Source organism: Hemiscyllium ocellatum, chromosome 17 (genome assembly GCF_020745735.1).
Source record: "Hemiscyllium ocellatum isolate sHemOce1 chromosome 17, sHemOce1.pat.X.cur, whole genome shotgun sequence".
Classification (NCBI taxonomy): Eukaryota; Metazoa; Chordata; class Chondrichthyes; order Orectolobiformes; family Hemiscylliidae; genus Hemiscyllium; species Hemiscyllium ocellatum.
Genome location: NC_083417.1, coordinates 61022593 through 61037046, shown reverse-complemented (window position 1 = coordinate 61037046; position 14454 = coordinate 61022593). Strand labels below are relative to the sequence as shown.

The 14454-nt window shown below is 40.7% G+C and overlaps 1 protein-coding gene across 2 annotated transcripts in view; it reads left to right on the top strand.

Annotated features, from left to right (window-relative positions):
• Window positions 1–9398, top strand: part of pdpr (pyruvate dehydrogenase phosphatase regulatory subunit) — a 50642-nt gene extending 41244 nt beyond the window's left edge. For both annotated transcript variants that reach the window (XM_060837812.1, XM_060837811.1), the window contains exons 14-18: window positions 956–1068; window positions 4934–5028; window positions 6238–6327; window positions 8110–8292; window positions 8797–9398. In XM_060837812.1, the coding sequence (XP_060693795.1) occupies window positions 956–1068; window positions 4934–5028; window positions 6238–6327; window positions 8110–8292; window positions 8797–9201 (886 nt within the window). In that variant the 3' untranslated portion in view covers window positions 9202–9398. The remainder of the gene's footprint in view (window positions 1–955; window positions 1069–4933; window positions 5029–6237; window positions 6328–8109; window positions 8293–8796) is intronic.
• The last annotated feature ends 5056 nt before the right edge of the window (window positions 9399–14454 follow it).

Below are 14454 nucleotides of genomic sequence, written 5' to 3'. Positions count from 1 at the left end.
AACTCTGTGGATGGGAAATTCATCCTAGTTTGTTTAATGAGTTCCAGTCAATTTTCAGAGATTGGCTGCAGGTTGGAATAGTGGTGTATTTGACTAATGCATGCCCAGGGACTGTTGATATTTTCTCTGGTCCCCAAGATCCACTGTGCAATTTTAGCAGAACTTGCTAGCCATGCTGGCATGGCCTGCTAGATGAAGGTATCAGTGGAGACTCCATTTTGAGCTGGGTGCATCTGAGGCTAGATCTTTCAAAGTTACTTTGCTACTTGGCCACACTCCAGTCAATTATGTGGTGATGTTTCACGTTATAGAACCAGACCGGATGTCATTGGGATGCTGAATTAATGTGAAGAGAGTTTAGATCTCTCTCATCAAGAAAGATGAAAGTGTATAATTGTATTGTTTTAATGCATCATGATGTTTGGCTTTGTTGTCACACATCAAATAAACTTAAATTTTCATTAATTTATTACCCAGTTTTGTTGATCAAAACCAGTTGTACTGTAGCAGTACGATATCAGTAAAGTACCAGAGTCTACCATCTAGTGTGTGCCAGTTCAAATGTCTTCTGATTTTGCAGAGAATTCCTGTGTAGTGTGTCGCAATAAAAGCAATTTTATCTTCTGGTTTGTGAATGACCTGCACAACTGGTGAGCAGTAGGAGAATGAAATGTACAGAAGGAAGGTTGCTTCAAACAAAAGTTATAATGGCTGACATTTAAATGATAACAGAGAAAAAAATCCCAAATCAGAGGTTCCTTAGAGTTGGAAGTATTGAGGAAATTAAAATCTAATTAACTTTGTCCGGAAGCTTTTCTCCACACATTTCGAGTAGTGTGAACTGGGAGGTGAGTTGTTCGGTTGGCAATCTTCTCCACAGTAAGATCGAACCTTTTATGTGCTGTCTCACAAATAAATGGTGATGGGATTAACATGTCCTTTTTTCATTTCTCAGCTTCTTTATCATCTCGCCCACGGACCAGCAAGTTCATTGTTGGTCTTGGCTCAAACAGCACATGCCTAATGACAGTCAGCTACAGCTGGAGGATGTTACTTGGAAGTACACAGGTATTGCACACTTAGGGTCACATACTACACCTAATATGGCTGTTCCTATAGGCATAAATTACACCAAACTAATTTAAGGACAGATATTTCCCTCCTCATTTATAGATGTGGTTTTCAGAATGGACAGCTTCCAGGTTTAAAAATGGCGTGCAAGAAATGTTCTCAGTAACTTTGCAGCACAGTACTGATTTTTTTGGAGAGCCTGACACTGAAGAAGAGATAAACAGAGCAGTTGAGGAGAAAGGAATTCCTCAAACTTGAAATACGTTTTTTTTTCAGTTGGTGACTTACCTTTCCTCCTGGAGCTTCTTGAAGTTGAAGAGAGTCTGGTAGTTGCATTTGAGACTGGAATGAATGATATAGTATTCTTTCTTTAATGAGGCGCAGGAGTCTGTGGCGATTAAAGCTCCAGTTGATCCAAGAGTTGATTTAACCAGTTGTTATAGCCAAGTGCTTTAGAAGTCAATTACATAGTCACCTCCAGTCATTAGGGATTAATCCAGATTTTTCAAATTGTGGACTATTTCTTGTTCCATTATAATCCTGTAGTTATAAAATCTAAAGTTCCTGCTTCTCCATATTGACAAACTAATATAATCAAGCAGCAAAGTTCCAGATTCCACCCAGCATCTTGGGACCTGTTACACAACATGTTTTGTGATAGCCAGTGATTGACTGTTTTAAGCTTGTTATAGTTGCTGTCATTTGACCGTACGATATTACAGCAGAATGAGGCCGTTCATCAGTTGAATCTGCTCTGCCATTTACTCATGGCAGAAATGTTTCTCAACCCCCTTTTTCCTGTCTTCTCCTTCTAACCTTAGGTTCTTGACTGGTCAAGGGATCAAACTATCTGTCTTAAATATACTCAATGACTTGGCCTCCGCAGCTTTCTGCAACATGACTTCCATAGATCTGCCACCCTCTGGCTGAAGAATTTCCTCCTTATCTCCATTCTAAAAGGTCATCTGTTCACTCTGAGGCTGTGCCCTCAGGTCCTAGTCTTTCCTACAAAAGGAATCATTTTCTCCATGTCAACTTTAACTAAAGTTCTGTAAGTTTCAATGAGATCCCGACTCAACCTTCTCAACTCCATTGAGTATAAGCCCACAGAACTCAACTGCTTCTCATATAGCAAGTCCTTCATTCCCAGGATCATTCTTCCTATAATATGGTGCAGAAAACTGCTTGCAATATTCCAAATGTGCTCTCACCAGAGCCTTACACAGTTCAGTAGAATATCCCTGCTTTTGTATTCTAGCCCTCTCAAAATGATTACTAACACTGCATTTGCCTTCCTCACTGCCAACTGAACCTTCATATTAACCTGAAGAGAATCCTGAACTAAGGCTCCTAAGTACCTTTATGCTTCAAATGTCCAAAGTCTGTCCCCAATTAGAATATAGTCCGCGCCTCTATTCTTCCTTCCTAAGTGTATAACCTGTCACACTCCCACACTGTACTTCATGTGCTACGTCTTTGCTGACCCTACAAGCCTGTCCAAGCCCTTCTGTAGCCTTTCAGCCTCCTTAACACCACCTGACCCTCCATTGATCTCAGTGTCATCGGCAAACTTAGCAACAATGCCTTCAGTTATTTTGTCCAGATTGTTAATGTATAATGTCAATAGTTGTGGTCCTTACACTAACCCCTGCAGAGCTCCACTAGTTACCAGCTGCCATCCTGAAAAAGACTCCTTTATCTCTATTCTGCTTTCTGCCAGTCAGCCAATCCTCGATCCATGCCATTACCTTGCCCTGAACACCATGAGCTCTTACCTTATTTAGCAGCCTCCTGTGTGGCACCTTGTCAAAAGCCTTCTGGAAATCCAAATAGGTACATCTTTATGACTCTATGTCCACAGACTCTCCTTTGTCTAACTTGCTCGTTACCTCCTGAAAGAATTCTAATGGTTGTCAGGCATGACCTTCCCCACTGAAGACGCTGTGCTAACTCTATCCTATTTTGTTGTGCATTTTCCAAGTACTCTGCAATCACATCCTTAATAGTGCACTCTAAAGTCTTACCAACAATCAAGGTCAGGTAATCAGCCTATAATTTCCTGACTTCTACTTCCCTCCCTACTTAATCAAGGGTGTTAGCCATTTCCAATCCTCTGGGACCTTCTCTGACTCAGTGAGTCCAGAAAGATGGCCACTAATGCCTCTACAATCTCCTCGGCTGTTTCCTTCTGAACCCTGGGGTACAGTCTATCGTGTCGAGGTGACCTATCCACTTTCAGACCTTTTCAGCTTGCACAGCACCTTCTCTTTAGTGATGGTTGCTGCTCTCAGCTCTACACCCGAACTCTCTTGAAGTTCTGGTGTACTACAGGTTATCTTGCAGTGTGAAGATAGATTCAAAGAACTAATCGTGTTCCTCAGTGTTTTGTTTCCCATACTACTACTTCAGCAGTCCAACGACTACTTTTACCTCTCTCTCACCTTTTAGATATCTAAAAGAACTCTTGCAATTTCCTTTTATATTGGCTAGCTTGCCCTTATATTTCATCTTCTCCCTTTTGTTTAGTTGTCCACTGCTGGTTTTTAAAAGCTTCCCATCAATCTTCATCATATTGTATGCTTTATGCTGTCCCTGACTTGCCTTGTCAATGGTTGCCTCATTCTCCTTCCTTACATTTCTTCCTTGGGATGAATTTCTGCTGTGCCTCCTGAATTACTCCCAGAAACTCCTGTTGGTGCTGCTGCACCATCTTCCCTGCTGGGCTCCTCTTCCAATTAACTTTGGCCAGCTACTCCATCATGTTTTTGTAGTTATTTTTACTCAATTGTAATACCATTACATCTGATTCCAGCTTTTCTGTTTCAAACTGCAGGATGAATTTGATTATGTTATGGTCACTGTCCCTTCAGGGTTCCTTCACCTTAAGCTTATTAATCAAGTCTGCCTCATTTCACATCACCAACTCAGAATTGCCTGTTCTGTAGTGGGCTCTACCACACACTACTCCAAAGAACCATCTCGGAGACACTCTTTGAATTCCTTTTCTTGGAATGTGCTACCAACTTGATTTTCCCAGACCATCTGCATTTTGCAATATCTCGCATGATTTCGAATAGTGCCTGTGGCTGCATGCATTTTTTCTTTAGCTTTTTTTTGCCAGTCACCCTTAAATCTGTGTTCTCTGATTCTCAACCTTTCCACTCATGGGAACCATTTCCCTATACATAGTCTGTGTGGACTACTTGCTGCAGAGTTCCCAGCTTCCCAACTCTTTTAGTTACTGTATTTATATGGCCAATCTAGTTCAGTTTTTGAACAATGGTAATCCCTAAAACATTGCTAGCTGGGGATTCAACAATGGTGATGCCTTTGAATGTCATGGAGTGGTGATTAGATTCTCGCTTGTTGGTAGTAGTCATCACTTAGTGCATTTGTGGTGTGAATGCGACTTGCCATTTGTCAGCCCAAATCTAAACCTTGACCAAGTCTTTCTGTTTATGGGCATGGACTGTTTCAGTAGCTGAGGAGTTACGCATAGCACTAAGCATCTGTGCATGTTCTGACTTTTGATGGAGGGAAGGTCAATAATAGAAGAAGCTGAAGTTAGTTGGACCTAGAACTGTGGAACTCCAACATTTGGTTTTCTGTGACTGAAGTGATGGTCCTCCAACAGTCATAACTGTTGGTATTTCTTTATCCATTCCACATTGCATTAAATCCTGAAGGCTAAGATCCGTAAAAGCATACTATTATTTTGATATTCTCAAGCATACATAATGCTACACGTTGATAACCTTGCACAAATTGAAAGCAATACATCTGAAAGAGAATTGGGGTATCTGTGTGGTTCAATCAAACAGTGTAATGTTTTTTTAAAAACTTCGTTTTTCTTTTCCATTAGCATTGAATTTGATTGGTCCCCGTGCAATGGATGTCCTTTCCGAATTGTCTTATGTGCCAATGACTCCAGATCACTTTCCCTCGTTATTCTGTAAGGTGGGTTATGGAACTGTTTTGAAAACAAAGTAGTGCAGCTGCTGGAAATCTGAAATAATGCTATTAAGTGCTGGAGAAAGTAAGCAGGTCTCGTCTGGTAACATGTGGAGAGATAAATAGTTAACATTTTGAGTCCAATGACTCTTCTTCACAACAGTTCTTACAGAATTGTTTTGTATTGTCAGCTCAGAACCATTGTGTACCTTATACATATGAAATTACAAATGTGTCATCCTAGTAATTGTCGGATATCTGTGGTAGAGGGACTTCATCGGACTGGTCTATGTTCTACAACAACCTGCATGGTACCCTTCTTATTGAGCAACAACAAGAAATTCCAGTTGGTCATGTCAATATCCATCCACTTTCTCCTTGACTTAGTGATTTAAGAAACAGGAGGCTTCACCTTTGATTTCTATAATGTTTGGTGTGCTTATTTTGATGGAAATAATCTTCCTAAGTTTACCTCTGTGCTTTTACAAGTGTTTTGCTGACATCCAGTGATCTCTCAAAGCAGTTGTCCTGTTTCTGTCTAGTTCTAGCAGAAAGGGGGGACTGGGGAAAGTCCCGTCTGCATTGTTGCAGATTCCTCTTCCTGTAAGATTATTGATACTGGGATTTCTCATATCTGGACATCAGAAACTAAGACTAACTAGGAAAATTGACAGCAGTAATTTCATGAGAATTCCTGCTGGATTGAGAGCCACTCACAACAGGAATAGACCTGCAATGTCCAGTTCAATCGTGGCAGAATTTATTGCTCCTAAAAGAGGGCAAGAGTTGTTTGACAGATTTTTTTTTCACTATTTCCTCTGACTCGGATTTTTCTGTCACACTCTATTCTCTGTCTGTTCAGTGAATAACATTCAATAATATTGAAAAAAAGGAGGTGATGGTACCAGTAATCAATTAGTCCCAGTCCCTAGAACAGTGGTGGGTGATGATTTCATATTTATCAAATAGCTACACAGATCCTGCTTCGTTCAAATCTGTTATACTGAACTGAAGAGCAATATCACTGATTTTTTGTTTGGTCGGTTGCAGATATTTACCCAGGTGGTGAGGATATATGTTTTTGTTTGTTTTGGAGAGGAGAGGATGTGTGTATGCGTGCGTGAGTGCACATACTTGTGGGGGATGGAGTTGAATGTACTCTGTATACTGAGAGGATTGATGAGTTGATATTTACTATGAGTCTCCAATTAACAGGAGATGAGTGTCGGTTACGCTAATGGCATCCGGGTGATGAGTATGACGCATACAGGAGAGCCTGGCTTCATGCTGTACATTCCCATCGAGGTGAGTACTGCACTGAAATTGTGTTTATTGCCCAATTCATTAACTGATCCTGAGTTTTGTGTTAGTTGTATGAAATTCTCCGTTATAACAGATGTGTAACATGTGCTTAAATTTAGGTTTTTCAATTAGTTACGTTCAGGGAAACTACAAGTAAGTGATAGTGGCCAAATGGTTGCAGTACAGCTACAACACTGGCATCTACTGGCAATATAGTAAAGTATCCAGATGTGTCCTGGACATATACAGCAAGGCAAATCCAACCCAGCCACTTACCATCCCATCAGTTGATTCTTGATCAACGGTAAAGAGTGGTCAAAGACCTTATCAGTGGTGCTATCAAGTAGCAGTTGGTTAACAATAAACCTGCTCACTGATGCTCAGCTTGGGTTCTGCAAGGAGCACTATCCTGGTTACAGCCTTACTTCAAATATGGACAAAAGAGCTGAATTCCAGAGGTCTGGTGAGAATGATAGCCCTTAACATCAAAATCCCATTTGACCAATATCTCCCCCCCCCCCCCCCCCCCCCCCCAGCAAAACTGGAGTTAATGGGAATTGGTGAGGGAAATCTCTCCACTGGTTGGAGATATACCTGGCACACAGGAAGCTGGTTGTGATGGTTATAGGTCCAGCTGCGAAGTGGAGATGTTTGCTGATTGTTGCACTATGTTTAGCGCCATTTGTGGTTCCTAAGAAGCTAAGCAGTCCACATCCAAATGTAGTAACACCTGGACAATATCCAGATTTGGACTGACATGTGGCAGGTGACATTCGGTCCCCACAGTGCCAAGCAATGACCAACTCCCTTTGACATTCGGTGTCATTGCTACCACTGAATCCCTCCATTGTTAACATCCTGAAGACTACAACTGACCAGAAACCTAATCAATCTTGCCAAATAAATACTGCAGCTACAAGAGGCTCGGAATTCTGCAGTGAGTGACTCATCTCCAGAGCCTGTCTACCATTGACAAGGCACACACAAGGAGTGTGAAAGAACTTTTCCCACTTGCCTGAATGAAATTGACTCCCAACAACATTCAAGAAGCTGGATACCACCCAGGAGAAAGTAGCCTGCTTAATTCGCAGCACATTCACATTCACTCTCTCCGGCTGTGACATTCAGCAGCAGCTACAAGATGCATTACAGAAATTCATCAAGACAGCTTAGACAGCACCTTCCAAACCCACAATCACACCTGAGAAGGTCAAATGCAGCCGATTGATAGCTACACTGCCTTTTTCCTGCTTTCTTTGACAAAGTGTACCAGCAAATAGAACAGGAGATTCCCCTCCTTCATTTACTTAGCACCCTGACTTGGAAATTTGCCACAGTTCTTCCTTAAGTATACTGTATAGGTCTAGCATATTTCAAATAAGATGATGAAATGTATAATGGGCAAAGCATTGCAAAGCAGTTCAACTAAGATCTGTGCTGTCAATTTCCACTGAGCTGGCATTAGAAGCACTGCTGTTCTTGGATTCCATGCTTTGAGCTGGAGAGAGTTAAAATCAGCCAGGAATGTGCCTGACTGATCGCCAATGAATCCCCCTGGTGGTTAGATGTTTTACTTTAGGAACTCTCAGGATTTGACTGTAGTGTTCTGCCTGCCAAATGTTTATGCTGCTGGCAGCTCTACTTGGCCAGGTTCACACAGATTGAAAACCACTTGTGTGGACTACTGGAAAGTAGCTTCAACAAACCTGAGCACATACAGGACATTGCAGTAACCAGTCTGATGGATAAACTGTCGTGTCTTTGACTCTGCTGCTCTTTTTTCAGTATGCTCTTCATGTCTACAATGAAATTATGAATGTGGGGCAGAAATATGGAATCCGGAATGCTGGGTACTATGCACTGCGCAGCCTACGTATCGAAAAGTTCTTTGCATTTTGGGGTCAAGACCTGGACACATTTTCAACACCACTGGAGTGTGGACGCGAATTCCGAGTAAAGTTTGATAAGGTACTTGTGTGTTTGGAGTTTAACTGGGAAGAATTCATATTAAAGAGGAAACAATATGTTCAATTTTGCAAAGTGACATGGTTGGAAGAGTGGAGTTACATGTGTGTGCGTACACGTGTGTGTGTTTGTGTGCCTGCATACTTTGTCTATATTTACTTTCCTTTTTTGCTCTGCTCCCCCTCAATCTCGGCCCTTTTGCTCTTGCTCATTTTCTATCTGCTGATGCACTCTGTCAAAGAAAAGGCAGTGGAAGGGCTGAGTGGATGGGGTTGTGAGATGGACTGGGAGATTGAAAAGGAGTCCTGTGTCTTAATGGATGGGTTTGAATATAATCTATTTGTGGAGACTTGTGTAAATTGATTTATATGGAGCAGTGGACGATAATGGTTCTGAAATCGACATAAAAAGTCACATATGCTACTTTGGGCAGAAAGTAATGCTGCTCGTATTGTGTCTGAGGGTTTTCTGTTTTTATGGGTTAACCTTCTCTTTGTTTAATTGTAGGGGACTGATTTTATTGGCCGTGATGCTCTGTTGCAACAAAGGCAGGAGGGAGTTTGCCGTCGGTTTACCATGTTTATCCTGGATGATCATGACCCCGACCTTGACCTTTGGCCTTGGTGGGGAGAGCCTATATACAGAAATGGGCACTATGTTGGCATGACTACTAGTAGCGCTTATAGTTACACATTGGCTCGTCATGTATGCCTGGGCTTTGTTCACCAATATGAAGAAGGTACTGGAGCTAAACTGGTGGTGAACCCAGACTTTGTCAATCGTGGTGATTATGAGATTGAGATTGCTGGACAGCGCTTCCGGGCAAAGGCCAAACTTTATCCATTCAGCTCCTTGTTTACACAGAAGAGGAGGAAAGATGAGATGGAACTGAGTAGCTTTCAGGGGAAATAAGAGCCTCAGCAACATCTTTGAGTTGAAGGTGGCGAAGGGTCAATGATGCAGTTCCAAGAAGGGAGGTTGGGGAATGCAAACGACCGTAATAATTGTTGATGGTGTGCATAGCTATTTTTTCTATTCTGCACAGACACTTTGTGTATATAAACACGGATAAAAAAAATTGTTCTGAATGTCTCACATTCAGCCCTACATGTGAGCACCACTCTTGTCTTTTCTTTGTTTATTGTTTAGAGGAAAATGCTGCTGTCCTCTGAGGAAAAGTGAGTGTCATTCTGAGAGTGGACCTCAGGATCATTGCAACTTCTTTGTGCCCCTTCTCTCAGTTGAGTTTGGAAAGTCAGTATAGACATGTGCTGCTACCATCTCGATGACATGGCCACAGATCTAACCTATACTGATTACATAGGCAGAGCGGTAACAATGCCTTATCACACCTTCAACTTGCAAGTGAATTGGTGAAAATGAAGTACCCCAGCCAAACTGATCTTTTTCCTCTTCCTTCGTTTCTCTGCAGAATAATACCAGCAGAGTAATCGTTACCCAGCTTTCCAGGAAGGAGCCTGAAACCCTAGTCTAAGATCCTGCCAATTTGCACTGAGGGTTTACAGTTGTTTTTGTCAGAAAGCTTGATTACAAGAGTATTGTTGAAGGAAAACACAAACACAGTAGTGTCCAGCTGATTGCGAGTAACCCATTCAGATTAGGATGTTTCTTCTTACATTGAGTCTGAAATGAAAAAGGCAATCAATATAATAATTTTAAAAATTATTTGGTGCATAATAGATTGAATATGAGTTTGAATGACGATTTTCTAGTGACTTTGTAGGAGAGAGAAGTAAATGAAAGATTGCTTCTCCCATTGTTGCACCTGTTTCATAAGTGAAATGGACTACAGTTTAACACAATTCAGCACTGTTACTTTTAATAAAGTTAATACTTTCCTTCAAAACAACATTTCAAAAGCTGCAATCAATGACAGGAATTAAATTCTGGTCTGTTGCTCTATCCTTTACAGTAGTGTTTCTCAAATTATTTTTGTTCTCATACAATTAGTCAGAATTAATAACCTGCAGGTTCTGTTTGTACCATTAATCTCATCTCTGTTCGTGCTTTCAATGAATTCACACTTTGTCTGAATGGGTAACTCTGCAGCATGATGCAGTGTAGACCAAGAGTATCTCTTTTATAAAGCATGTAAACTAATCCTAATTGTGGCAGAGGTCAGTACTGTAGATTCAGTGTCAGTGGTTTTAATAATGCCAGTGTGAGCTGTGGCATAGTTGTGATAGCCCGGTTCAAGTCCTACTCCAAGCTTGAGTGCATAAAAACCAATGTTGACAGTCCAGTGCGTCTCTGAAGGAATACTGCAATGTTGGATATGTTTTCTTTTCGATGAGATGTTAAATCAAGGCCTCATTTGCCTCTTAAAGTGGATGAGAAAGATCCCATGGCACTATTTTGAAGAAGAGCAGATGACTTATCGCTGGTGGCCTAGTCAGCATCACAAAAAAAAACAGGTTATCTAGTCATTATCGCATTGTTAACACATACATAGTCCATCAATATTTTAAAAATAATCTATGTTAGTCTGTGATGCTGACACAACCAAAGCACAAGAAATTGTGTGTTTGGATAAAACCAGGCTTCTCCTTTACTGTTCCGGTTTGTGGTGACAATGAAAAGACTATTTATTAGCAATCTATATTTCAGGTTTCATACAAAGATTGTTTGTTGAAATTTCAAGGTAAATGTTTTCATTCTCAGTGATATTGGATATGATGACAATGTAGAGGGTATGTATTCAGCCATCCTGGGGTGATTGTCTCGAAAATTCTCGCTTCCTTTTTTAAAGTATGAAGATCCTCTGAATAATCAGAAAATGTAGGCATGTAATGAAATCACCAACTGGCACCATTTACGACCAACAAAGTTTTTACTTGTTTGTAGAACGATAAAAACTATTGCTAGCCGAAGTGTATCAAGTTCAACTTATACAATCCGTGCGAATCTGGGTGGTACAGATTCACTCTTTTGGAAGGAAAAATTATGAACATGATCTTCCAAAATCATGGATTAGGAGGTACATTTTAAAAAAAAAACTACTGTGGCAAAATCATCCATTTCAATTACTGAAGCAGCTATGAGCTGTATTTAAGTTATACCCAGAAACACATCACAGGGCAAAAAATAGACTTAATAGTAATAGATATCCACCTGACACTTAGCATAACAGTAATTTATTATTGCATTTTCTTTCTTAACTATCCTAACGACCATGGGTTTCATAGATATTTTAATTACATATAAACATTTGTCTATATGAATATTTTTATGTATTATTCGTTCAATGGATTGTCTTGTTGGAGGGTATCCTGAGGGACAGGATTTACATTTATTTGGATAGGCAAGGACTGATTAGGGATAGTCTACATTGCTTTGTGCATGCAAAATCATGTCTCACGAGTTTTATGAAGAAGTAACAAAGAGGATTGATGAGGGCAGAGCAGAAGACGTGATCTAAATGGACTTCAGTGGGGTGAACAGCAACACAATTCTTGACAGCTCTGTGATAGCTGAGGATACTGTGTTTTGGACCCAAAAATCTGCCAATTTCTTTTGATCAAATCAAATTTGAGCGGCCGCTAATTACATAGGTTGTCTTCTTTCATGGTTAATTTTTCTTATGACTTGGGAATTTCAGGAAAATTTGAGGAAGGATAGTGAACCCGGCTCTTTGTTTTCTCTCTCAGAGAAATATTCATGTATCTGCAGTACCAGTTCAGTGATATTTTGCTTGAAGTCCTCACTTAATGTTATAGTATTATTCCTAGAAACTGCAATTTTTTAAATGAATTGGCATTGTGAAGCATCATTCCTTATTGGTTTATTATTGAATCAAATTTCCTGCAAGACTGGTTGCTCCAATCAAAAGCTATTAAATAAGTTAAATACCAAACTATACACGCACAACACTCTGCATTTCTAGGAGAAAATCTTGCAAAATAAATTTGTCCCTGAATATACTGTACGAGTTCAAATTAAATAATGTGCACCAGTCTCTGTTAAGTAGTCCCAGTGGCTCAGAGATAATTTGCTTTCAATCCAGCTGATGGGTTCTGAGGTGGTTGATAAGGCCGGATATTGCTCAGAAAGTCATTGTGGAGATGTTTAATATCTTTGTAAGTGCTTGAGGACATCCTGGATGTGGCTTTGAGTGATTTTCAAGCCTTGGTAATGGGCATTTTGATTTAGGTGAAGACCTTGATGTTGCTGTGGAAATTGAGGATCCTTTGAAGACCCTGCTGGCTTTGAATTAAAAGCAGCATGCAATAGCAAGTTGCTAGTGCAATTAATGGGATGAATAGCTGGAATCATCATAGCCTTAAATTGATGCCAAAAATATGGTCAGCTCTATTTTCATTTTTCCCACTAGTTCTTTTAAGAGTTGATCATCTTCAGAAATGCTTGAGATACCCAGGCAAGGATGGCATACAGCGACCATTCCTTGGAGTGACATGTCAATGCTTGAGGCATCTTGGACTAATACACCATCAAGAGCTTAAACTTAAAACACCCAGCATTCTCACCAAGCAAAAGAGTTGGGCTGTCTTTGGCAACTATAAATCATGGTGCCATCTTCCCTATGAAATGGATGTTCACTGGGACATGCATTTCCGAAAAGGCCTCATCTCATCAACATTGGAAAACCTGCTCTGCTAAGTACCCATCTTTTTCAGTGACTCTCTTAACTGGGCAGGGATTTTATACAGGGTCCTGTATCAGTACTAGATGCATCACAGACATCCTACTGTTACGTAGTCAGGCATCTGACACATCTTTAAACAAACCATCCTGACCAACATTTAAGTTCTGACTGTGAGTTCTTACCATGTTCATTCTGTACAACTTCGCTTTTTCTTGGGTGACCGTCACCTAGAAGAACCTGGTAGTGGATTTTATCTTATACCGAGAATCCCCAGGGTCTTTCCAAGTTCTCCATGATGCTACTTTTAGTTCAGTAAATGAGTCAAGGCTTACAGGAAAACTGCTGGAAGGTGGACATGTGGAATGTCAGATAAGGCACAATCCTAGGTCTAGGATGTCACCTTACCAGCGCTTCAAGATACCTGGGTTTGATTTTTTTTTGCTGCAGGCCTCAATTTTATTCTGCCAGTTTCAATTTTTGGTTGATGACTTTTCTTTTTAGATTAGATTACTTACAGTGTGGAAACAGGCCCTTCGGCCCAACAAGTCCACACCGACCCGCCGAAGTGAAACCCACCCATACCCTTACATTTGCCCCTTACCTAACACTACGGGCAATTTAGCATGGCCAATTCACCTGACCTGCACATCTTTGGACTGTGGGAGGAAACCGGAGCACCCGGAGGAAACCCACGCAGACAAGGGGAGAACGTGCAAACTCCACACAGTCAGTCGCCTGAGGCGGGAATTGAACTCAGATCTCTGGCGCTGTGAGGCAGCAGTGCTAACCACTGTGCCACCGTGCCGCCCTAATCTTGATCTCTACAAACAGCAGATACTTGCTGGGTGTTTCCAACTCGCGTGTGAAAGAACTTTGCAGTACTAAATCATGTCGTAAAAGGGTCTTATTGCTCCGCTACACTGTCTGCTCTGCCAATGGCTTTAAAATGGTTCCTGTTCCTTATTTGTAGAAAGGTGCAGTGAAGCATTTTGCACGCAAACAAGCAGTTTCACTTTATTTGTGTCCAGGAAATTAAGTAACCTAGAATCACAACTAGCTGAAGTGAAGAATAGTGAAGCAAGGAGGGGGTTTCTTGCTTGAAGAAAACCATTTTAAAGAATGAAGTTTATAGAGCAAGTACCTCAAATACAGTACAGCAGACAAATCTTTAAACAAAATTAAAGTTTCTCAACTACAGATATTGTATAGCATTGAACCCTAAAGAAAAATAGTTTATTTCAGGACCAGTCTATGCAGCACAGAACTATTTAGAAAATAATTCCAAGGTGGCAAATCACACTCCAGTTCCCAAACTGCTCACTTTTTTATGTCGAGAAAGAGCTCTGTTTGTGACAGGAGATTCCGATGAGGGTTCCTCCAGCAATATGGAGCATACTTTAAATTTGATAGTTCAGAATAGGAGGGGGAATGTCCAACCATGCTCGCATTTCATGCCAGTAGCTGCCATGTTCTGTTATTTAAATGTCCAACATGACAGTCACACTGACAGTACCTGTGGAAAGTAAATATGTAAGATACAT